Below are 25,213 nucleotides of genomic sequence, written 5' to 3' on the forward strand. Positions count from 1 at the left end.
AAAAAAAAAAAAACTATGATGTCTTCAAATTTATTTTTATTCAAAAGTAAAAACATTATCTTTCTCAAAACTATATAAACCGTATTATATTAACAAAAACAAAAAATAAAACAAAACATTAAAATGAATACGCATCTCGCTGCATTATACGAGTACCTTCTAATAAATATTAAATAGCCTTTGCTTAGATCTCCTTTCTAGGGTCTTACCTTAGTTGTGTTTTCTTAACATTTTCTTTTTCATCTCTCAAGAAAAAATTATTATTTATAAGCCTAAAAAATATGTAAAATGTTATTTGATTAAATAGAATCGACCAATGATGATAAATTGGATTGTATACACTATAAATATGTTAAAAGGCACATAAATGAACCATCAAATCCATTGCAATTGATCATGGTAACCTAATACTTGCAAAACATTTACATATCTAGCTTTGATTTTTGTGTGGTTAAAAGATGTTATTATTCATCATACAAAACAAATAGCAATTGAGTACATGATATTCTTATATCCCTAAAGCACATACCTTAACAATTGAGTACTAGTTCTATCTTCAACACAACATCTAAGAGTATGAGATCTTATAATTTTTTACACTAAGACAAAAAAAACTAAACGATGGCCTGTGCCACCATATCCAACATAGTGGATCCATTCCTGATTGGTGTAACTGTATAGTATAATAAAATTGTTAAAATTCAAAATGCAAAAAAAAAAAAAAGTTTATAAAATAAATCGATTATGAAATAAAGATAAGAGTGTATGAAACAAACTTTTATAAACAATGGTGTTGAAGAATATCAAAGAGAATGTATGTAAATCTACAACCATTAAAAAGAAAGCAATTATTTTGTGGTCAATAAGTGATCATTCTTATTTACTTATTTGCTACTGAACAAAGTAAAGGCAGGGCAATCGAAGGAAATGCAGTCCTCCGCCTTCTCATTCTCGTCTGCAGTTCCATTCAGAAACTCTGCGACTTGTTCGTTTCGGGTGACGCCAACCACCTTACCCGATTCTTCAACCATGGCTGCTCCCAAATGGGCTCAGAAGACAATAACGCTCCCTCCTCACAACCGTGGCTGTCATCTTATTACTCCCAAGGCACACCACTCTTTTACTTTCTTTTATCCCATTGCCAACATCATCACTCACTGCAATTTGGTTATCGTATTTCTTTTCAGCTGCTTTATTTGGTACCATTCAGGTTTTACTTTTAGTAATCCAAATGTGAAATTGGGACATGCAATTAAGATTTTTGCACTGGATTTGCATTTGCTTTGCTCCATAGAATTAGGGTTCTAAACATACTCCCATAACCATACATGTATTGAGAAGACTCCTTCCCTTGCTAGTCCCCTATAAATGAATGTTATTATATCTTTCTCTGATGGACAAATTATGAAGATTCATCCTTTTAACAGACACTCTTGTCCAATTAGACATACAGACAAAAATATAATATCTCGAAATAGATTGATTGCAAGCAATTGCACAACTTTTTTTTTATTACAACTGCACGCATTGGTTACACAATGAGCGGTTTGTGATCAGTGTCAATTTCAAGATCCAATTTATTATTATATCCCCAACCAAATTGTGATACCTGCAATTACTTGGGACATCCTCCTACCTAGGTCTTCTTTCCTTGCCCTTCAACCATCCCTAGCGAAATAAAGGGACCAGAATCGAAGTGATCGAGACAGGTCATGTATAGTGGAAGAAAATTTTAGTTGGTTACCAACCACCCACAAACTTCTTTTTCAACCATGGATGCCAATTCTGATATGGATCAAGGACTGCTGCCCCCTTAGCAGAACCACATATGTGAAATGTGACTGCTTGGTCCTTTCCTTGTTAATCTCCTCTCAACACTAGTACCTCCTTAGTTGCCTTAGTAAGATTAGATGTTATTATTTGAGCAAATGAAGACTTGTACCCAAGTTAAAGAATGATGCAGGGAAATTCTTATCAACAAGTGTTACTGTGTTACATTTCTGTGCTTCACTTGTTATAAATTAACTCATGTGTTGCACCAGATCTTGAAGGAAATTGGAGAAGATTTGTCAGGATTTAAATGCGGTCTTGCAAATCTTTTTTGTAAGTCAGTTTTTACCCGTTGATTGAATGACTGTAAACTGATCATTGAACATATGAATAATGCATCCTTTAAACCATGTAACAGTGCAGCATACCAGTGCGTCATTGACTATCAATGAAAATTATGACTCAGATGTTCGAGCTGACACTGAGACTTTTCTTAATAGGGTTGTCCCAGAGGTTTGTTATATTTCCTCTTTGGTTTATATGGCAATTTGTATTTTTGAACTACAGCCTGGCGTTGTTCCTAATAGTATGCTTTCAGGGAAGGTCTGCACCATGGAAACATACCCTGGAAGGTTAGTTTTGAACATGCATGTGATCCATTCAAGATGTTTCCTAGTTATATGTGTTGATTTTTCCAATCTGCAGTTAGCGGCTAGCTGAATATGTTACTTCTTTCACATAGTTGATTTATGTTGCTGGGATAAATATCTTGATTTATAACCTTATTACTTGGAAAAAAAGTTGAGTTGCTTCAGCAGATTCTAGCCTTAACTGATGTTGACTTATACCTTTCAATATATGCAGGTCCAGATGATATGCCAGCACACATCAAGTCATCAATGTTTGGCTGTGCTCTCACGTAGGGATATCTCAGTTTGTATTACTTTTTCTTATGCATACATTCAGTGCCACTGACAGTGGTGATTGCAAATGTTTATTGTCAGGATACCAATTACAGATGGACAGCTTAACATGGGAACTTGGCAGGTAAGTAATAATGTCTTTGATTCATAATGTTTGAGATTCTTGAATTTTCCAAGGTAAGCCAGGTTGGTGCACAGATCAATCCAAGCTACCATACTTGTTGCAGTGTATATTTTCTTGTACTTTTGTTTGTTTGTGTGACAACTTGTGAATGTAGCTAAAAGATGTGTGATACAACATTACCCTTCTTTGTTTTCTGTAGAATTCTCAGTCAATGTAAGTTTATAGTAACAAATGGTACTTGCTATATATATACACATATCTTGCAAATGTTTTTAGGCTATTTTAGTTCATATATGCTGCATGGCTGCATGAGATAGTCTAGTACAAAACCTTTGTGCTAGATCGAACAATCAATGCTTGCTCTTGCTGTACCATGCAACCAGATTTACCCTTGAAAAAATATACAAGACCCCACATCATACTTCCATCATCCAACAACTTTTGAAAACGTTTTTTGTTGCAGAACAATACAAAGAAGTGAAGACAGTAATTAATTACATGTTCTAGTTGATTTGTTAATATGATTGCTAACATTTTTAGATATTTCTGAGGACATGACTATGATAGGAGTTGCTAGTGAAGTGGGACTAGAGTAGTAGAATAAGTTTGGTTAGGGAGTGGGATAAGGAAGGTCAGGGAGCTAGTGGATGGGTTCCCAGAGTTGTAGAGATTTGTGCTTTTCCTTATGTTCTCTATGTTTCAATATGCCTTACATTCTTTACGTTTCATTGTGCCTCTTTCTTCTTCTTTTTTTATTTTGCTTACTTTTAACTAGTTTTAGTTCTTATTTTGTTTTCACTCACTATTGCACAAGTCAGGTGTTTTCACGGAAACCGCCATAGAGGTTAGATATGTGTACATCCCACCCTAAACCGTACTTTTGAGTGGGATATATATATATATATATATATATATATATATATATATATATACCGAGTTTGTTTGGTTTGGTATGATAGCGTATTTTAATAATCTTCTACATCTGCATTGAAATTGGGAGGTAACTTGGTGTTAATGGAGATTTTTAAGCTTCTCATGTGGTATGGGATTATTGACGATGTGTTCCATTGGCTCTCTCAAGGGAAAGATTTGTAGGAAGCAATTATGGCATTCAATTAGTTGTGGGTTTTGGCAGAAGATAAAGGTGGAGAGTTGTTTTTCTTGTCAGGGTTGATGACTTACATTGCTTATTGGCAAAATGGGTTTTTTCTATTCTAGTGATCAAAGCTAACTAGACGAATACCAAACTGCACATCAAAGAACTATGAGATTAACATTACTTTCCTAACACATATTGTTGCTTTGAAGAACGCTGATGGACCTTTTTTTTGAGAACTTATGTTGCCGTCTGATTTGTGGGCTTAGGTGTTTATAATTTGTTATGGAACCAAAAAATATCCCTTGGTTAAAGGAGTTACTTTTTTTCTTTGGGGGGGGGGGTTGGTTATTGTTGATAAACTTCTGAATGCATTTTCCGTATGGCTCTGTTGCAGGGCATTTGGCTGTGTGAGCATCGTGATGCACCTACTGCACGTAAGGTTGTAGTCACCTTAAATGGAATATAAGATGCAAGCAATGAGATATATATGGTACGAAGTTTACTTTGAAACCTGTAATCCAGATATATATATACACACATATATATATATACACTGATTGTAGTATATCTAGCATAGCTTTGTTGTTGAAGTTGTTCATTGGTTTGTCACTGATTCCTTGTGAGTGGATATATATATATATATATATATATATATATATATATATATGGTTCCTAAACAATCCCTTGTTTCTGATTGCCTATTAATGGGAGGAAGATGGATGATGTTGTGTTGGATTTTTATTAATGTAAATAATGATAATGACGGATGGGTGTATGAATGGTGCAGATTGTAAAATTTGAAATGATACTGGTTGTCCATTTTCTTGGTCATTAATAAGACCTGAATGGCAATGTGAATGGAGACTTGCATCTAGGACATTCAAGAAAGCAAGTGTTGGATGGTATACATGCATTTATTTATATATATATACTACAAGTTTTTAATCAGTTAATTAAGTTTGGTATAATACCTAGCTACTTCTAGTAGTGTTTTAAGTTTCTGCTTTTAATGCTTTATTTAGTGATCATCAAATAGTTTTTTGATCAGCTAAGGGCAAAAATGAACATATTCAAACATTTATATATAACTTCACTTCTCAAAGAATACGAGTTTTTGATCGAGTATATCAGGTCTTCTACTATATTTTCTGTAAATGCACCACATTCTTTTAACTTGAAAACATACAACTAGCCCAAAGTTTGGATTCTTGTGCGGTTTCTTGTATTGTTCCCTGCTGTAACTCGTCATGATGAGCAAAAAAATTCGATTCATGATTCTGACTTTCTCACGTCTTCAACAGCATGTGTCAACGCTACACCATGCAGGATTTGATTGTCTGCACAAAAGACAAACTAATCTTATCCTCAATTCTACTAGTTGTGTTTTAGGAAAGATCCAGATATTCCTGTTATACTGTAAAATTTGTGTGCTTGGAAAAAACTTACAGTTGACCTTCTGGTTCTTGGAAAACCCGGTCTTTGGAACTCTTTGACAAACCTTTCTGGAACTTAGGGATCTTTCTCACTGTGTCATCTCCATCTTTGTTTGAATTTTCATATATTACATCTTGACTGTACCGCTCAACACTTGCATCGCTCTGTGGGATTGAAGATAAAGACAGCCACCTATGCCTAGACCTGTTGGCTCTCATGATTTGCTTGGAGTCTCCTGCTAGTATTAAATCTCTTCTTTGAGGGTCTTTAGTAGTGAGATGGCATTCTGGAGTTGGGTTTTCAGACACACGTGTCAAGTTTTGGAGTTGAACCGTGTTCAAGTCTCTTCCTTTTGATGAATATCTGTGTGGTCGTTGAGATGTTGAGCAGGATTTTGACTTTGTGAGTCTTAAGCCCTCTGGTAATATAGCAGATGGTTGACCTATAATGAGGGATTCATCGTTCCTGTTGAGGCCAGACTCGGTTGCATTTTGTTGTTGAGAATACAAAGAATGTCTTCCACTCAAGATTGTAGTTGTACCAACGTGTCCCAAGGTTAGAGGTTCCAGACTCATATGGAGAGTAACTGGACAACCGATTGCAACTTCAAGTGCCTTGGCTAAGCTTTCTTCTGAAACTTCTGCTGCCATCTTGTCTTCTGGTCTTCTAAAAGTCAAATGTATAATAGCATTGGCTGTCGGTGATGTTAGAAAACCATGTTAGAAGAAATTTAAAAAAGCTAGCTTTGAAATGCACGAAATACATTGATTAGAAACAGTCTACGATAGGAGATTTGCATTACTCCTAGAGACAGACAATGATGCTAGTTTCACTTGGTCACGGAGGAATTTTTGTGTGTGCGAGCTTTCTATTCCTTCCAATACATCTTTCCATAGTTTTTCCATGTCGCTTAAGCTTGCCCTGCTAGAGTTTTTCATGCCATCCTTTCCTTTGACAGATCTGTGTGGTTCACCTGCAGGAGCTAGATAGTATTACTAGAATGATGTATGTGGATGACTATATATGTGAACCATGAAAAACTTACGTGAATGCAATGTTACTTCACTGAAAGATGATGAATTTGCGCTTCTAGGCAATGTAATGCTTGAGGCTTTCACGGATGTGATATCTAGAAAAGCTGCAATTATATTCCATGTCTGGTCATTTGAGGACTGGAGTTTCCTTTCTGTTTCAACTAGTAACTTGAGGATGTAGCACAATCTTGCTGAGTGAGTTCTGCCTGCACAACGCAAATGAGCATGAATAGTTGTAAATAGAATAAACTAAGATCAGATCAGTCTTACTGAGGAGCTTCTTGTGCGGTGATGATGAATCCAGAGCTGCACCTTCCGAAAGAACATTTGTAATGAGAGTTGCTAGTTGAGATAGAAAGGAAGCTGGTTCAACATACGCACTTAGATTCTTAGCATATCTGATTGTGTTGATGGTGTCTCCTGAGATTGCCACTGCTAGGAAGTCTAGTAGCTTGTTTTGTGGAATGAGACCTACCTGCCAAGAGAATATATAGTATTGAACGAATGATAATGGATCAAAACAATTAATCTTTGATAGAGATTTACTTACTAGGTGTTGGGTGACTGAGGTATTGATGGTTGGCCCCAATAGGGCCAACTGATCCAATATATTCTCGGCATCTCTCAAGGAGCCTTGTGATTTGGCAACTATTAGTTTCATTGCTTGTTTTTGGATCTTCATGCCTTGATGGAGAAGAATTTTTGATAGCTTCTTGGTGACGTCCTCATCCTTGAGCTTTGGGAAGCAAAATTTGTGACATCTTGATAAGATATTATCTGGGATATTGATGGAGTGTGTAGTTATGAGGAGAAATACAAGAGAGGAATTAGCGTCCACTAAAGTCATAAGCTCATTCCATGCCTCTGAAGTTAACAAGTGACATTCCTCAATGATGAGAATTTGAGTAGTGAGGAAGGAGGAGGTGGTTTTGATTTTGTGGAAGGCAGGTGCAATTGTATTTGCAGAGCAGATTGTGGGTGTTGTTTCGATGGAGGTACAGGGTTTGCAAATGCAGCAAGGTTTAGTATGATGAGTTGATTGGCAGTTTAAAGCCATTGCAAAAACTGTAGCAGTGGAAGTCTTCCCTGTGCCATTGGGGCCGTGGAAGAGATAAAGTGGAGCAATCTTTTTGTGGTGGATGGCATTGGAGAGGGTCTTAACTACAATTTTATGACCCACAATATCTTGGAAGAGCCTTGGCTGATACTTGTGACTCATCATCACACCTGCTGCTGCTTTTCTTTCAGAAATAGTAGTAGAGCAGCTGCTGCTGGTGGTGGCTTTGGAATTCAGTGCTCGCTGCTTGTTGATTGATGTTGTACAAAGAACACATGATCTTCTTTGTCTTTGCCAAACAACATGACGAGACTTGATGGTTTGCGTTTTGAGTCTGTTGCCCATGTCTGTCTGGATCTTTTAATATATTTTGTCGTTCCAACTTCCAAGTTATATATACATACATATATAAAGGAAAGAAAAAAGGATTTTCTTTAAGGTATTAATTAATTGTAGATTTAGCCGGCAGGCTCTTGATATGAAGAAAAATTGTTTAATTAAGCAATTAGTATAATATAGTAGTAGGAGCAAAATATGGAGAATGCTCCATATGGAAGGAGGGAGGGAGGGTGGCTTGAAACATGTATATATCTTGTGTATATTAGATTATGATTATATTAATAAATTTAACTACTGCTGGTGTTCCTTCACAATGGCATCTTTCTCTACTTAGACTAGACATAAGATGCCAGCTTCAACTCGATTGTCTTTGATTAACTGACCCATACCCATTCATATACACTTAATTCAATCCATATCATCGTTTTTGTTTCTTTTCTAAAACTGGAAATATTTCACTGTAATTGTATTCATTAGTTGATTTGACCAATAACACACACGAGTAGTTTAACAAGTGCAGATACTTGGTATGATCATATATGGGAAAGACTGCAATTCTTAAGTTTAAAAGGTAAGGTTTTCTGCCATAACCGATACACAAATTTGAGATTTTCCTCGTGTTACCCAAACAGATGTGGATCAAAATATAACTTATGGAAAGCAAGCTCAAGTTTTATCTAGGCTACCCACTCGCTGATTTATGTGACAAAACCCAATTAGTTCTTATCTACATACGTGGAAAAGGAAAGGATGATTATGCAAGGTACAAATGTCACTTATGAAGAAAGTGATCATATGTACGACTCAGAAAATCCTATGGTGATGTCATGGTTGACCAATTCCATGAGTCTAAAAATTGGAAGAAAAGTTTATTCTCTACAAGATTGTTGGTGATTTTAGTGTCAATATCCATCGATTTTGGTGTAACTGTAATTTGCTTGAGATTGATGAGGTGATAAAACAAACAATGTGAGTTAGGAGGTGCGGAATGCAAACTCGCTAATGTAGCATCTATCATCTTATATTCTTATATCATCATAAGGCGGGGTAAAGGAGGCATCACCCCTGGCCAGTGATCCCAGGTTTACTAAAGAATTTTATGTTTTGGGACATTATACACGAATTTTAGAGAGTTGGAAACTTTTTTGTAGTTGTTCCTAAACTTAGTGAAAATTTGCCCAAGTGTTATTCAGAAAATTCCGTGTCGGGTAAGCTCCGACCCGCACGTAAGGCGTAGGTCCCCTAACTGATTCTACCATAGAGGCCAACGATAGACAATAACTTCCCCCMCCCCGCCCCCCCGCCCCCGCCCCGGCCTTTCAGCTTGATCTTAGGCCCCGACTCACCCTGTGTGGACTTTGGAGTAAGAGACTCAAGAGTCTATGATCTTTTTGATCAAAGGTTCTAAGTCTTCACTCTGCCCAAGTCATGTTCCAAATGTCGAGAGCTTTTGAACATTGTGTTTCCTAATAAGACTAATTAGAGCCTCTGGGCTTCTGGCCAGAGCCTCCTATCGTGGTTTCACGTCTTGGTCCGATGCTTCTGACTCAGAGCCTCTGATCCTTATGATCAGAGCTTTTTAGTCTTTTTTCCGCCGAAGTCGTGGTCCAGAATCTCAGGACCTTTTGTCCAGAACTTATGAACATTGTGTTTCCTATTAAGACTGATCAGAGCCTCTGACCATGGTTTCAGCTCTTCTTGGCATAGTGCTTTTGATTTGGAGCCTTTGAGTCAGTTGTAACTAATAGGTAGTTACGTATTAACCACCAAACGTCCATAACCGTCGATCTCTTTTATAAATACATAAAGCAGTTTGATATGGTGAACATAAATATATGAGTTTGTGCCTTAATTTGTATATAAAAATTCTAGATTATGCCGGTACTAATTTCGTGTTAACCTAAAGAAATCTAAGGGCAAAATATAGCATTTGGAAGTCATTCCAAATTCATGTTTTTTAATTGTCTATTGTTGGGTTTCATGCTCTTTTTCAATCACTTGATGATTTGGTTTTCTTTCCAAGTTGATGTCTTCAAACTTGTAATGGTGTTTGGAGATCAATAACAGGTAGGATGTGAAATTGTTGTACAGATAAATATGTGCAATCAAACTTAACAATGAAGTGATTTCTAAGGTCCCAAATACTTGTAGAAATCCAAATGCACAATAAACCCAAACAACAATGCGGATAACAATAATCTATATGTCGCACAACATGCCCATATGAAGAGCAAACACCCAATACAAAAACGACAACCACAAATATTCTAGGATCTAAGCATATGACAACATCACAAACAACAACACAAGGATTTAATGTGGTTCCATTACCGGTGTAATAGTGTACATCCACCAAAGAAGATAGAGCAAGAATTATATTACCACAATGGAGATTATAAAAGGCTTGTACAATGATCCTTGAATCCAAGATCAACCAAAAGCTTCAAATATCGAGACCACCAAAAACACCAACTTCTACGCATATACCAAAAATGGTAAACAAGCTCTTGAGAGAAGAAGTAGAAGGAGAGGTCTTTGAGTGTTTAGGAAGCTAAGCAAAGATAGAGAGGACAAAAACTTCTATTATAGTAACAGAGGGTAGGAAAATGGTAAGGCAAAAAGGGATGGGAAGAGAGATGATCCTCCCTCCCAATTGTCGCCCGCCAAAAAAATTCTCGTGTTAGTTTCATCGCTAGTTAAACTAGCAGTAGTCACCGGACAAAAAAGAAGTCTCGTGCTAGTTTTACCGCTAGTTAAAGTAGCGGTAGTCTCTGGACTTGTTTGTTGTGCAACATCAAATGTGATTAAATATCACAACAATTGTAGTATTGTGGAGTGTGTCGTGACTTTTTTTTTTATTAACCTGGATATCCAACCTGCTATGCGAGCCGACTAATCTCAGGGCGACCACTTGCTTTATAGATAGCCCGGAGTCACCGCATTTGAACCTCCGTGGCCACAAGGGGATTTTTATTCCCCCTTGGATTTGAACCTGAGACCTCCTGGTATTTTTGACCATTAGAGCCAAGCTCAAACCAATCAGGCACCACCCTTGTGGTTAGTGTGTCATGACTTTGTTGATAAGATTGGTGGAGGCAATTGGAGTTTGATAGAATGATGCAATACGGACAATTTAATCCATACAAATCCAATTTTGGTTTGTAGGAGTGGAAAGGATTTAGGGGATTTGAAATTCAAATCTATTCGAATCTCGTGTTTGGTTTGCAAAATTGCTCGGATTTGAAATCTTAGGATGATTTGTATATAATAATTTTCTAAACTAAGTAAAAAACTTTTGTTTTCCAATTAGCAATTAATAGTAAGGTAATTTAATTATTTTTATAGTTATTTGTAATTTGTTTTTACAAATTATTTATAAAGTATGGAATTCAATTCCATTCAAAATCCTAAAAATCAAACACACCAAACATTCCAAATCCTTTCATGAGATTTAAATCCCTCCAAACCATTCCATCAAACCAAATGCTCCCTAAGGATTTATTACCTAGAAAGCTTTCAGTATTAATGGGTGATGGCCATGATGAAGCTGGTCAGAACCAAAATGAATTTATCGACGAGAGGTGCTTTTTATGGTATTAAGGATTTGTACATCGAGGAGGACTGTTGTACTTTGATGCCGCACAATTCCCTTCACCAGTCGCCTTACACATGCGAGATACCAGAGTTTGCAAGCTGGAGCTCGCATCGTTTGATCGCGGCCTAGTGGCATACATTGGTAACTATTTTGGATGTCTTCATTAAGTATCTAGCTAGCTAGGAATACCAACATGCATTGTTGAAAAGAGATCAATATTGTTTAGAGGTAGAGTGATACTGATAAATGCTATGTACATGACATTTATTCAAATAAGGTTTGCAAATAATGTATTCATCATAAGCCTTATAATAGTGATGAAAAGCAAGCAAGCTGTGAATACAAGGATCAATTACTAATTAATATGTATAAATGTGGAATTAATTCCATTCAACTATCTTAATTATACCCATAAATAAATGAAGGGATGATGGAATGATAAACTGTATACAATGACTTATATTGCCAAACAAAAAGGATTTATAAAGTTGCGTCCAAAACTAACACAGATGTCAATCAATCTCCTAACCTCATAATAATCCTTGCATGATGGGAATGTCTGCAACATAAATAAACGATATAATCTCAGCTATTTAGATTCTCCAAGTTCATAATCCTTGATGGGAATGTTCTCCAATCCTTCCTTGAGTAAATTTAGTTCCTCTTCAGTTAAGCTGTGTTTAGTATGAGTTGTAACCTTGGAAGAGGCCTTTTCAGCCTCCACTGCCCAGCTATAAATTATCATCCCTGCAATTGCAACCAGCATCCCCAATATGTTCTTCAATGTCAGCTGTGAATCGAACAACACCCACCCCAACGTCAGCACACATACAGTTTTCATATGACCTAAAACTTGGAATGAAACTGCTGAGAAACGTCCAATGCACAGGTACTGGCTAATGTTGCAGAAAACTGCCAACGAGCATGAAAGGAGTATGAACACCTGCAACCAACCAATTCCATTAACTATTATTTTGATTTTCCATCTCTAGTAAAAGAAAATGATTTTGCATTTATCACAGAGGGAATAGGAGCTTACAATTGCACCAGAAGTTATGCTTTTAATGTAATCTGATATAAGGTTTCCACTAAGATAATAGTCGATGAAAGGACCCAATACCAGCAGTGAGATGGCCTGAATAGGAGCTGTCTTACTCAACAACTCAAAAGCTCCAACCGAGTACTTTTTCTGCAAAGACCCTATTGACTGCACCACAGAAATTAAGAAATAGTTCTATTATTATTATTATTATTATTATTATTATTATTATTATTATTATTATTATTATTCAAAATTGATATTAGATTTCTTTAGCAACATGTTCATGGTAGATTAGCACATGAAGAAGTGAAGAAACTACTAGCATGCCATGTCACTCTATCAAGTTTCCTAATATGCATACATCTTTCTTCAACACACCTTTGAGTTGCTGCAAAATATGAAGTATATCATCTCAATGGCCAGCTTAGGGAGTAGAATAAGCTTACAAACCACATCCAAAATATGAGTGAGAACAAGTAAAAATCAGGTAACTGAGATTCCTGGCAAATCTCACTTACTACTTGTACTTGGGATCATTGATAGGCTTCCATCTTTGTCCCATAACCTTCTGCAATGGACTAAAAAGAAGGTGAAAGGACTAACCCCCAAGTGTCATTAGCAGTCATTTCCTCAACCATCTCTTGACACCATCCAGGATCAAGTAATGCATTATTAATATTGGATGGAACAATCACAGTGGAAAGACAGGCATGATAAGGTGATAACTAATGAAATTAATATAAATGGGACAAGGGTTGCAAGAGGATTGCACACCTTTAAGAATGGCAATGGGGTATTGACTGTTTGGAGGACCGCTTGACAAGAGGAGTCAGGTGCAAGAGACGTATCACAGGGAACTACAATATTGTTATCGATACAAGGGAGATTATCTGTACGAGGATACGAAGATGGTGGTGAAGGGTAGACTCTGGAACCATAAAAGAGTTGGAATGCATAATGAAAGGGGGATAGATAAACTATTGGAAGGACCTTAGTGACCCATTATTATCAAAAGAAGACGAGAAGAAATAGGCGACGACTCAAAGAAAATGTAAAATCTTCATGTATGAAACATGGTGGGTACTAAGATAATAGCATTTGTAACCTTTTTGGAGGTGTGCATAGCCTAAGAAGATGCACTTTGTAGATTTGGCAGACAATACAAGGCATAGACAAAACACGTAACCAAAGACAAGTGGGGGAATAGAGTATCGTGGTTGTCAAACAACCAACTTTTGTAAAAAATTCTCACCCACTAAAATTTGGAAGTCTTCCTCACCCACTCACCGACCATCTTCCTTAGCCCCATCATTTACCAACCAGAACAAAAGCAGATTGCATAAGCAACAACAAGATGAAGATAACAGATGCATTAATAATTCAGATGCAGGCAACACTAAAGATAAAGATGCAAGAAGATGACGATGCGAACATAGCAGCAACAAACTATTTCTTGTATGAAACTATTCATATTGGAAATAGTTTAATATGAGAACTCAAAAGTTCATGTATGAACCTGTGTTGATATTAGGTTTTCATGTATGAAACAATTTAATAAACGATTTGGTTTCAGAAGAGAAACAAAAAGGTCCTTGATTTTTTTATCGTGTTGACATTAGAAGTTCACTGATCACTAGCGCTGTATTTAAGGTAACATACAATCTACATTATTCTCTCAATATCTTGCTATAATGAGGATGCTATATTGGAAGATTTTACACATGATTGAGGGGAAGAGGAAAGCACTTTGACAAAAGGAAAAGTTGCTGTTGTCCTTACGACATAAAGGATCTTAGGTATTAAAGGAGTCATCAAAACCATCAATAATAGCGAAAGGGTTAACCTGACACTATTTATGGTAATACAAGCAATATTCAAGGAGACCAGTAAACAAAAAGGCAATGAATTTAAAAAGGATTGAATTGATACATTAGTTAACCGCTTAGTTGTATGATCTACATGCGAGGCTTTTTAATACTTCAGCAACAAGGAACAAGTGGATGTAAAAACTATGGGTGCTACCTTATCAAGTCATCACCGGTTAAAGTTTCCTTGTCCAGTTTCAGAACTACGAAAGTTCTGCACATATAAATGAATTAAAAGGAGTATGCTAAAATGCATGTACTTACAATTTGTTGCAATGATGTCGCCAAAACTGCTACACAAGCACATAAAAAACCTTTGGCATTAATTTTGACATCAGTCACTGTACAAACACCGACGCCTATGACCACAACCACAACAGACCATTTAACTTCTTTTGAGTAATGCTTATTATGAAGGATCCATTCCATGACACAAACGACCGGGATCATGCTGAGTTTGGATATCTGCAACATAGAAAACAATATGTCATTAGCTACAATAGAAGCGAGACTCCTTTGAATTTTTCTTTTTGTCTATAAACATATAGCATCAAGTGCAAAATATGAACTATTACACTCCACTGGAATGTCCAACTAAATTTTTCACCTCTTCTCATTCACTTCATCATATATAAGAAATGTTGCTGGAATGTGAAACAAATTTTACAAGTGTTTCAAAATTGTTTTCACCCCTTCTATTTTAAGTTCAACGTCTCTTAAAACTTAAAAGTGTCATAGGTGCTGTAAATTGAACAGGTGTTCACACTGATTTTGAGTGGCTGTCATTTTTCTGTTTTACATTTCAAATCTGAGTTTGATTATACAACCAATCAGCCAGCACAGCAGCTTCGTCAAAGGAGGATCTTCCTACAATGAGGTCCCATTTTGTTCATCCCTTTGCATGTAGGGGAAATTCTCTTTTCCAGAGGGATATCCATCAGGTTTGACTAAAAAGATCATGTTGGGATAAACAACCATCTCGTTGCCATCCAGAATGTAGTTTAGAAACACAAAGAATCTCGATTTTGATGTTCTCATTTAAAACAGGCATTGGGCTTTTTGAGTTAACCATACAAACAATCCCCACCATCTTTGTATTAGAAGTTCGAGAAACCATTTTAACACAATTGAAGAGAATTCAATCCAGGTTTTTATTAAACGTCTCACTGATCATCTCTCACACCAAGTCTCTTGCACTCAACTGTACCGCCCAGCCACTTCTCACCTACGTTCCAGCCATCGCATCCAAGTTAAGAATCTAGATCTTTAATCTCTCCTAATGTTTTTAATCTGTATATCCATCCTCTGTATTACTATCCTCTGTTGTCAAATGTGTCAGTCATCTGCTGTTTCAATCCATCATCCATACCTGTCATGTGTGCATCTCTCTCTCTCTCTCTCTCTCTCTCTCTGTATATATCTATATTATATATTTCAGTCACACGCCTGGGTAGTTGTCCTCATTTTATGTTTTCTCTCACCCAAAATTCCTCAAACTTGAGGTGTTTGGATGTGCATTTTCAAAGTGATTATTTCAACTTAAAGATCATAATCATATAATGGCAAGAGAAGAGAACTCCCATAAAGAGAATGACATGTGTCCTGTGTTACACTGAACTAAATAGCTTGCTAACTGTCATAAATCATAGCTTTTGTCACCTCCTATCTAATTCCTTCATGATGCAACAGCGAACTCTGATTTAAAGCAATCAATTATGTTACAAGCGCCAATGAGTGATTGTACTTATTCATTAGAGAAAAGCACTCAAAATAGATACCAAATTGTTCAGAAACATATACTTCTAAACTATTAACCAGACTTGACATCTGACCAAATCAATTGATATTTACTTCATGAAGTTTTCCCTCTATTGGAGCCTCCATCGAGACAAACTCGTCTAAGCAATTGGTTCCTATCTAACTATCCCAGTCAATGATATTTCTGATTTCTCTTATCTCTAGCATCAACACAGTATTGAACACCGAAAGGAAAACATAACAATGATGCAAAGCACAATGTTCATTTCTCAATAAATGGAAAGCTAATTATGACAGTTAACCATCCAATTGATTGAAGAAAACTTGGTATGGAATGTGAAAAAGGTCAAGGGTGTAGGCCGCATGATACTAAACAGGGTGTGCAATCACATGAGAAGAACAAATGCAAATAATTCATACTAACAAATCTATAGTCACCACATAGCTCTGTTTGACAAAACTAACCCAAAAGCTAGCTTGTTATCTAGCTAGGAGCTGAAGACGTAACTGAAAAGTTAGTTGGAAGATGGAAAATGTTTAGATGTTTATGTAACATTTGCTAAAAAAAGATTTGGAGTAACTGACAAATGGACGTAAAAAGACATTTATTGTAGTAGATGTATAAAGCGGAATTTATTTTAATTAAATACAGTTACAAAATTAAAAAATACATGTAACTATCACTGTACCAAGAAAGATAAGCAGTAGCTGCTCCAAAAAATAGCAAAATGGAATGGATCAGATAGGTAGTGGTTACCCCAAGGGGTGCCAAGTTGGCAAAACAACTTGGTGCTTTCACTGTAGAGTGGACCAGGGTTCGAGCCTCTTGGTAGAGTATCCCCGGTTCGAAATATATGTTGTGGTGGACTCGGATCCATGGACTAGTCCAACATCATGTTACCACATAAAAGAGATACATAGAATCAAGCGTAGTGATAATCAAGGACATAGCTTAGAAGAACATTGTAACTTGAATATAAAATATATGGACGAATACATACTTGGTAGAATCCAACAGAATTTAGCATAAGGCTGAAATTCATTGCTGCAATTGACATATTTGCAACAATTGAGAACCATAGAAGTTCCCACAAAGGAACATGCATCGATGCAGTGTATCCCGTTGAATTTGACACAAACCCAACCAGTGCGGTTACAGCAAAGTGGAATCCTGTTAAAGTTGTAGCTGGAGAAACCAAAACACAGCACTGAACCCGGTTAATAGCATCTTGGATAAACAAAACTCACTTTCATGAAGTATAGAGTTCAGAAACAAGAAATGGAAATAATGGAAAATATCAATATTCGCATTCTCATTCTTACATTTTAAAACTAGACAGTAACAGATTTGGGATTTCCTATGTATTGGTTATTGACAGAATTCATACAAAATATATACAACTATACAAGAGGCTAAGCTATAATAAAAGGAAACTATCGTATGAAATCCCTGATTTTATGGGATCATACACGATCCCCTATTGAATACATAATCATTTCCATTTTCCCACAGGCGAGTGGAATTTCCCATTCCGAGCTTGGATGTAATCTTCTCAAACATTGGTCTACTTAGCCCTTTAATGCAAATGTCTGCAAGTTGCACATGAGTTGGCACAAATGGGGTGCATATTAGGTCACTGTCTAGCTTCTCCTTGATGAAATGTCTGTCAACTTCGATATGCTTTGTCCGATAGGCTGAACAGGGTTGTGAGCGATGTTTATTGCTGACTTATTGACGCAATGGAGCTTCATTGGCCCTTCTCAGTTAAATTTCAAATCTTTTAGGATGATTTTCAGCCATAATAGTTCACATATACCGTGTGCCATTGCTTGGAATTCTGCTTGGACCGCGCTACAACACTTTGTTTCTTGCTTCTCCAGGTGACAAGGTTTCCTCCAAGGAAGGTGCAGTACCCTATTGTTGTTCTACAATCAATTGGTGATGCAACATAGCTTGCATTAGTATAAGCTTCAAGGGTCACACTGCTGTTTCTTTCGAATAAAATTCCTTTTCTTGGTGTTCCTTTGAGGTATTGTAAAATCCGTGTGCAACTCGCAAGTGAGACTCCTTTGGATTATGCAAGAACTGACTGATCACGTTTACAACATATGCTATATCTGGTCTGGTCGCCCAACGAGACGCTATCACGCATTCACGCTGATACATTTCTCTGTTCACCATGCCATCTTCTTTTGCGTTTTCCAATTTATGGTTTAGGTCTATAGGAGTACTTGCTGGTTTGCATGCCCCTTGTCCTGTTTCTATGAGCAAATCAGTAATATACTTCTGTTGAGATATAGAAGTCCCCTTTCTGGAATGAGCAACTTTAATTCCAAGGAAATACTTCAGTTTTCCCAACATCTTGATCTCAAATTCTTTGGCTAGACATTGACTCTAGGATCGTTGCTACTTTTCGTCATTACCAGTCACAATGATATCGTCCACATACACTAGAAGGACCGTTATTCTCCCGGACTTTGAGTGTTTGATAAACAAAGTGTGGTCCCCTTGACTTTAATTGTATCCTAGGGACACTATAGTTTTGGAGAATCTCCCAAACCATGCCCGAGGAGATTTTTTAAAACCATATAAAGCCTTCTTTAATTTACACACCGTATTGGTACCCATCCTTCTTTCATAACCACGCAGGACTTCCATGTAAATCTCCTCCTCAAGTTCTCCATGAAGAAATGTGTTTTTACATCAAATTGATGTAATTCCCAACCAAGGTTAGCAGCTAGGGACAGAATTACTCTAACTGTATTCATCTTTGCAACCGGCGCAAATGTTTCCAAGTAATTGGTGCCAAAATTTTATGTATATCCCTTGGCTACCAACCTTGCTTTATACCTCTCGATCGACCCATCACCCTATACTTCACGGTATAGACCCATTTGCGTCCTACCGGCCTTTTCTCCCTTCTGGCAATTTTACTCAATCCCAAGTTTTGTTCTTTTCGAGTGCCTGCATTTCAACATTCATGGCTTGCATCCATTTTTCATCGGATAATGCCTCAGATAGGGTAGTGCGGATGGTGACGAAGTTAAGGTTAACAAGGAAGGCTTTGTAGGTAGAGAGAATTTTTGGAAGGATAGGTAGTGTGACAATGGGTATAATAGTCTCTTTGTGCATTCTCTCGTTCCCTTTCTGAAGGCAGCCGAGAGATCTTGGTCAACTATAAGAAATTCAATTTCATTTTGTGATTGAGAGTCATAAATTTTTACCTCATTTGAAGGACCCATGTTGGATTCTTGAACTTGCTCAGATTCACGAATGTTCCTTTTTTGTCCTGGGTACACCAAGTTCTTTCTGAACCGTATGCTTTCAAGTCCGGGATGTGTGTATGAGGGGTAGGTTCAGGGACTCGGTTGGATGTTACTAGTTCTAGAACTTGTAAACTGTGAGTATGATCAGACTTGAAAGTAAGATCAGAATTGTGAGTAGGATCAGAAACATGGGTGACCGGTTCTAGAATACGAGTATAATTAGGGACCCGTTATGGAATATGAGTAGACAAATCATACAATTCAAGAAGAAAGTGCTCTAAGCTTCCCTCATCTTCCTTACGATTCTCCCCTTGAAGATAAGGTTGGGTGACATAGGCATCTTTTTCACTAAATATCACATCTCTTGACACAAAAAACTTCTTGATGGAGGATGGTAACGTTTATATCCTTTCTGGGTTGAGGAGTATCCCATAAAGACACACTTTAGATCCCGAGGGTCATGTTTGACTCTTTCTTGGCTATCGATATAAATGAATGAGACACACCCAAAGATACGAGGCACAAGGTTGTTGGAGATAGATATGTTAGGTAAAAAGAGAAGAGCACCCCCATTGGGCTTTTAGTTCTAGAACTCGTGTAGGAAGTCTATTGATCAGGTAAGTGGTCGTGAGAACGGCTTCCCCTCAGAAATGTTTTGGCGCATTTCTTTGAAATAATAACGCTCTGGTTTAGTGTAATAGAGCCCATTTTTTTTTCTTTCTGCAACCCCGTTTTGTTGAGGTTTTTAACACATGAAGACTCATGTATTATTCCCTCCTTTTGACAGTAGGAAGTGAGGGTTTGATTGAAATAATCTCAAGCATCATCAGATCTTAACCTTTTAATATTCACCCCAAATTAGTTTTTTATCATCAAAAGGAAGTTGGGGAGAACAGAGCTGACATCAGATTTATACTTGAGTAAGAATACCCAAGTAATCCGTGTAAAATCGTCAATGAACGTTACAAACCAGCATGCACCAGAAATATTATAAGCATTAGATGGACCCCAAATATTAGTATGAATAAGATAAAAGGGAGAAATGCTTCTTTCATTATTAACTGGGAAAGGGATCCGCTTATGTTTAGCAAGCTCACATACCTCACAATGAAGGTTTTCAACATCATTCTTTGAAAATAACGAAGGAAATAAGAATTTTAATGGTCCAAAACGAGGGATGACCTAAACGACAATGATGAAGTAGGATTTTTTCTTTATTGGATAGAGTGGATTCTGATATGAGAGAGTGGGACAATCAGGTTTTGGCCGGCATCTCAAGATAATAAAGGCCATCCTTTTCCTTAGCAAGTCCAATCATCCTCTCCGAATCCTTTTCCTGAAATTCACAATATTCGTCATGAAATACCACCTTACAATGCAAATCTTGTAGGAGTTTTTGTATAGAGACCAGGTTAGTGGTCAATTTTGGAACATGGAAAACATTTTTTAAGGTTATGGATGGGCTGATTTTCTCCTCTACCAGCTACGGTTGTTAGAGATCCATCTCCTGTGTTTCTTGTTACAGGGACATGGTGAGTATGTGGAAGAATATTTGGAAGAGTGGGTCATGTGGTTGGTGGCTCCCAAATCCATGATCCAAGAGTATTTTAAGGGTAAATCTGAGACATTAAATCCAAATAAAGAACAGTGCTTACCTGAATAGGCTTATGAACAAATACCTGTCGGGAATTGGGAGCCAGAAAGCTTTTCCAGAGTGCTGAAAAATGATCTTAGTTTCTCCACTTCTTCCTGGTTAAGGCTAGCTGTCTCTTGTTTGCCTTCTTCTTGTTTTGGATAAACAGCAACATGAGCTTGTCCTTTGTCCCGTATTGATGCACCTTTCTTCCCCTACTCGTGGCTTGGAGGCTTGCCATGTATCTTCCAGCAATTTTCCTTAGTGTGACGTGACTTTTTGCAATAAGTACACCATAGTCCATCTCGTTTCTGGGCCTGGGCTGGTCATTCTTTCCAGATCCAGATTCGTAAGTAGTTCTCCTTTATTCTCCCTGCTCCGTTCTTGACATTTTCTGCCACCATAGCCGAGCCAATAGCCGGAAGGGACTCAAACATTAAGGTCCTTCTACTCTCCTCGCTCCTCATAACAGCCACCACTTCATTAAAGCATGGAACTTCCAGTTTTCCAAGGATTTGGATCCTTACTTGATCAAACTCAGAGTTCAATCCTACTAGAAAATCATACACCCTGTCTTGTCCAATGGAGTCCTTGAGTATTGCAAAATCTTCAGGGCATTTGGTTTTAATTACCCTATAATTATCGAGCTCCTGCCATAGAGATTTTGGTTGATTGGCATCCTCGGTTACGGTTTTGCTTCCTTGTTTTGCTGCCATAGTCTTCACTTTCACCTCGTATACCTGGGCTGCATCTTTTGCTTTGGAATAAGTTTCTTGAACAACATTCCAATTTCCAGATATCTTTGGCGTTAGCCATGAACATCCTTGTGTCACTTATTTTAGGAACCATATAACTCCATAACCGTGCCATGATAAAAGAAACTTCTCCGTCCCAAGTTTTAAACAAGGGATCTTCTGGTTTTGGTCTGGTCCTAGTAAGATGAGTGATTTCTCCCTTCCCTTTCAGGATGGTTCGAACTAGTTGGGACCACTTGAGATAGTTCTTGCCATCCAACCTGTATTACGCTGCCTAGATGTGTTGTAATTCTCCCAGCTGTTGAACGTGAGTGGGTTGAGACTGAGAGGCGGGTCTGCCTTGGTCTATGTCATTTTTTGGCTGTTGATCGAGAGGTGTAGGTTTGAGAGGCTTATGAATTTCTGGCGATAAAGGCCAGAAAAACAGCTCTAAGAGAAACGGGCGATGAAGGCCAGRAAACAGAAATACACAGGCAATGAAGGCTGAAGGGATTCCCAAGTTCCGGTAGCTCTGATACAAAAACAGATTTGGGATTTCCAATGTATTGATTATTGACAGAAATCATACAAATTATATACAAGAGGCTAAGCTATAGTGAAAGGAAACTATCTTATGAAATCCCTGATTTTATGGGATCATACACGATCCCCTATTGAATAGATAATCATTTCCATTTTCCCACAGATAGCTGTAGAAAGATGTGAAATTCAAGGCATTATGAGCCCCTCTGATTACATCATTGTGTTGTGTCCAACTTTTTGTTTGAAGTTATTAAGAACAGCTTGATAGATCAACTAATTATTAAAAGAACTCATAAGACATACAGGCATGTGGTCGTTGCTCCTATGAGGACATCTATTTTCATAAAAGCTTCATGGTAATTTCTGCCTAATGTACATCCTATTTTTATATAAGAAAACATTTGATATAATGGCTGGGACCTTTGAGATGTAAGTCCTCCCTGGATTCCTGACTGGACAAGACGCAACAGTTCACAGATGCACCATTTACATGCCTAATGCCAGTCACTGCATACTCTTGTATGGGTCTACAAACCTCTTAACGGGACTTCATCCCCTTCATTCTGAAACTAATTTAAGTTATTTACACAGAGACATATACACCAATATCCTCCTATGAATTATTATTGTAAGAACACTGAACCTTGAACAATGAGTCATCGTTTGGAAGCAAATCATGTCTCACCCATATAATTGAAGCTAGTTCTTTAAAAATTCAATGCAATCTAGAGGCTTCCTATTGTATATTGTACTCTTCTCTCCTTCCTTGATAAAAATTCTTCAATCTAGACTATATATGTTTCCAGACTTACTTGACGTAAATGAAATGGGAACAGTTGCATCACATACAAGAACTTTGTTATATAGGCCGACAGAATAGTGAAGAGAGGTTTAGAATCAATGTGCTCTTTTCACACAGCATTAATAAACTTTCATCAAGCAAATAAACATAATGAAAGATATCAACAGATAGAAGTCATTTGCCAGTCAAACTGCCATCAAACTGGTCTAAGAAAGCTACCTCTAAATCCTGATTGATGAAAAAGTTCTAGAAGTTCAGGCATTACTCCCATTATAAGAAATCAAATAAGCCAAACTAGAAAGGCAAACTCTTCAAACTCTCGTTACATCTTTTATCACTAGCAAAATCAAATAAAATGCCATCCAAGGTCCACATTTTAAACCCATAGTGATCTCAGGGAAACTCCATCAAGCCCAGTTTCAATTATTGATTGCTGCAAAATGAATTCCAAGAAAAACAGATAAATATTGGGAGTGCAACTCAGTTCTTGCTTGCGCAATCTCACTTGAAGAACTAAGGTTTCATGCAGAGATTCAAAAAGAGAGCATGATTCTAATTAGTAGTTCTTTTGTTCATAAATCTATACTATGTGGGATAACTTTTTTTCAATACAGATATGTGACTATTGTTCCAGAAAAAAGAAAGCTGAAATTGTATTGTACATCCAAATAGTCCAGATACCAACTTAACCACTATATAACTTGTAGATTTAGGAAATCTTCACTAGAGCAGGGTAAACAACTATGATTGTGATTTTAAAAGACATTCCTAGTGTGGACAATAAGTTTTTCCTAACAAAGAAGCACAAAACATAACCTAGGTGGACCCGAATTTATATGTATATTTATATATTAAAATGGTAGGTTTAGAAAAATTGATAGTACAAAGTAAGTAATGCGGCAGATAGAGAAGCAAAAACCTATACCAAACTAAATATTTGAATTCGTGGAAATCAATGAGATCACGAGAACCCACTATTCAAACCCACTCAAGATTGGTATGCATAGCAGTCTCTACAAAAGGGAAACAATGAGAGGGCTAAATTCCAGATCTACACGAGCAACCAATACAATTGAGGATTTGACGTAGATGAGATCGGTGACTAACCAAAGGTGAAAGCATAACCATTGGCGGACATGAGTTGCTTATTGGCCATAATGATTCCAACAGAACTTATAATATTCATAGCCCAAGCACCAACATCCGATACTGGGGAAGATGATTTCTTGTCTCTCTCCATTTCACTCTCTTACTCACTCGATGTCACTGAGGTGTTAAGTAATGAATGATGGACACAATAACCAAACAGATTTTGAATCGCAATTAATCTGATCTGGGAGATGCCACTGCCGACTCAGACTGGAATCTAAAATTGAAGGAGAAAAGGCGAGTAATAAGACGACGATTATATTGACGAAGAAAATTTGTAGGAAGATTCTGAACCCAATACAAAATAAAAACTAGTTCAATAAAGAAAACAAAAATGTGGTTGTTTATTATATATATTACTAGTAATAGAATTGAAGAAACGGGGATTTGGGATTTATTGATCTCCGAACTCCGATGATGGCAGGACAGGAGAGATGGAAAGCTTGAAGACGACTGCATGCCATCGTTTATTTTGAGTAATTTGCATAATTTGTCCCTCAACTATTCATCTGTTTGCAATTGTAGTTCAATAATTATATTTCATTCACTCTTGGTCCAGTTCAAACCAATCAAGTAAAAATGGGCACAACATATATATATACACACTATTCTTCTGATCATTGAGATACATGCTAATGTTTAATAAGTTTTCAATAATGATTTATGTTCATGTTAATAACATTTTAAACAAGTTAATTATATATATATATATATATAGATATAGATGTGAGTTGTTATGCAACTCTTTACATTTGTACAATCAATACAATTCAATTTAATCGTCCATTTAATTTAATGAATATGTGATTTCATAAAAGTTCATCAGATTATTTTCTAATATAAAGTATTGATCACAATTAATAAACCATAGTCATCTTCTATAAATATTTAAATCATAATAAATGAACTCACATCATTTCCATGAATGTCTTAATTGATTGGATTGCATTTGTTATACAAATGTGATGAGTTGCATTTGAAACGTCCTCTCTCTCTCTCTATGTGTGTGTGTATATATATATATATATATATATATATATATATA

The 25,213-nt window shown here is 36.9% G+C and overlaps 3 protein-coding genes across 3 annotated transcripts; 1 reads left to right on the forward strand and 2 right to left on the reverse strand.

The window, feature by feature from the left end:
* Positions 1–897: 897 nt before the first annotated feature.
* LOC112515899 (UPF0047 protein C4A8.02c) lies at positions 898–4,689 on the forward strand. Its single transcript, XM_025122868.1, has 7 exons — positions 898–1,107; positions 2,043–2,103; positions 2,189–2,283; positions 2,369–2,402; positions 2,635–2,689; positions 2,775–2,817; positions 4,311–4,689. Exons 1-7 carry the CDS (start codon positions 928–930, stop codon positions 4,380–4,382), a joined length of 540 nt encoding a protein of 179 aa, XP_024978636.1. The 5' UTR covers positions 898–927; the 3' UTR covers positions 4,383–4,689.
* A 1,440-nt stretch (positions 4,690–6,129) lies between these two features.
* LOC112507316 (protein STICHEL-like 4) lies at positions 6,130–7,786 on the reverse strand. Its single transcript, XM_025111855.1, has 4 exons — positions 6,935–7,786; positions 6,697–6,859; positions 6,396–6,590; positions 6,130–6,323 (listed from the first exon to the last, which is right to left on the reverse strand). Exons 1-4 carry the CDS (start codon positions 7,784–7,786, stop codon positions 6,130–6,132), a joined length of 1,404 nt encoding a protein of 467 aa, XP_024967623.1.
* A 4,034-nt stretch (positions 7,787–11,820) lies between these two features.
* On the reverse strand, positions 11,821–21,143 carry LOC112514327 (UDP-rhamnose/UDP-galactose transporter 1-like). Its single transcript, XM_025120744.1, has 5 exons — positions 20,987–21,143; positions 17,042–17,226; positions 14,547–14,747; positions 12,415–12,582; positions 11,821–12,318 (listed from the first exon to the last, which is right to left on the reverse strand). Exons 2-5 carry the CDS (start codon positions 17,144–17,146, stop codon positions 11,965–11,967), a joined length of 828 nt encoding a protein of 275 aa, XP_024976512.1. The 5' UTR covers positions 17,147–17,226; positions 20,987–21,143; the 3' UTR covers positions 11,821–11,964.
* Positions 21,144–25,213: the final 4,070 nt, after the last annotated feature.

The sequence above is a fragment of the Cynara cardunculus genome (assembly GCF_001531365.2).
Source record: "Cynara cardunculus var. scolymus isolate 2C chromosome LG 1, CcrdV1, whole genome shotgun sequence".
Lineage (NCBI taxonomy): Eukaryota > Viridiplantae > Streptophyta > Magnoliopsida > Asterales > Asteraceae > Cynara > Cynara cardunculus.

What these genes read in the sequence shown, in the direction of transcription:
- LOC112515899 (XM_025122868.1), top strand. Translation starts at nt 928, where the DNA reads ATGCAGTCCTCCGCCTTCTCATTCTCGTCTGCAGTTCCATTCAGAAAC. An exon ending in CGGTCTTGCAAATCTTTTTT is followed by an intron (nt 2,104 to 2,188) that starts GTAAGTCAGTTT and finishes ACCATGTAACAG; the next exon opens with TGCAGCATACCAGTGCGTCA. An exon ending in ATGTTTGGCTGTGCTCTCAC is followed by an intron (nt 2,690 to 2,774) that starts GTAGGGATATCT and finishes GTTTATTGTCAG; the next exon opens with GATACCAATTACAGATGGAC.
- LOC112507316 (XM_025111855.1), bottom strand. Translation starts at nt 7,786, where the DNA reads ATGGGCAACAGACTCAAAACGCAAACCATCAAGTCTCGTCATGTTGTT. An exon ending in TACAAATGTTCTTTCGGAAG is followed by an intron (nt 6,591 to 6,696) that starts GTGCAGCTCTGG and finishes TGCGTTGTGCAG; the next exon opens with GCAGAACTCACTCAGCAAGA. An exon ending in TGAAGTAACATTGCATTCAC is followed by an intron (nt 6,324 to 6,395) that starts GTAAGTTTTTCA and finishes TAGCTCCTGCAG; the next exon opens with GTGAACCACACAGATCTGTC.
- LOC112514327 (XM_025120744.1), bottom strand. Translation starts at nt 17,146, where the DNA reads ATGCATGTTCCTTTGTGGGAACTTCTATGGTTCTCAATTGTTGCAAAT. An exon ending in ATTCTGTTGGATTCTACCAA is followed by an intron (nt 14,748 to 17,041) that starts GTATGTATTCGT and finishes TCTATGTTGCAG; the next exon opens with ATATCCAAACTCAGCATGAT. An exon ending in CGACATCATTGCAACAAATT is followed by an intron (nt 12,583 to 14,546) that starts GTAAGTACATGC and finishes TCTGTGGTGCAG; the next exon opens with TCAATAGGGTCTTTGCAGAA.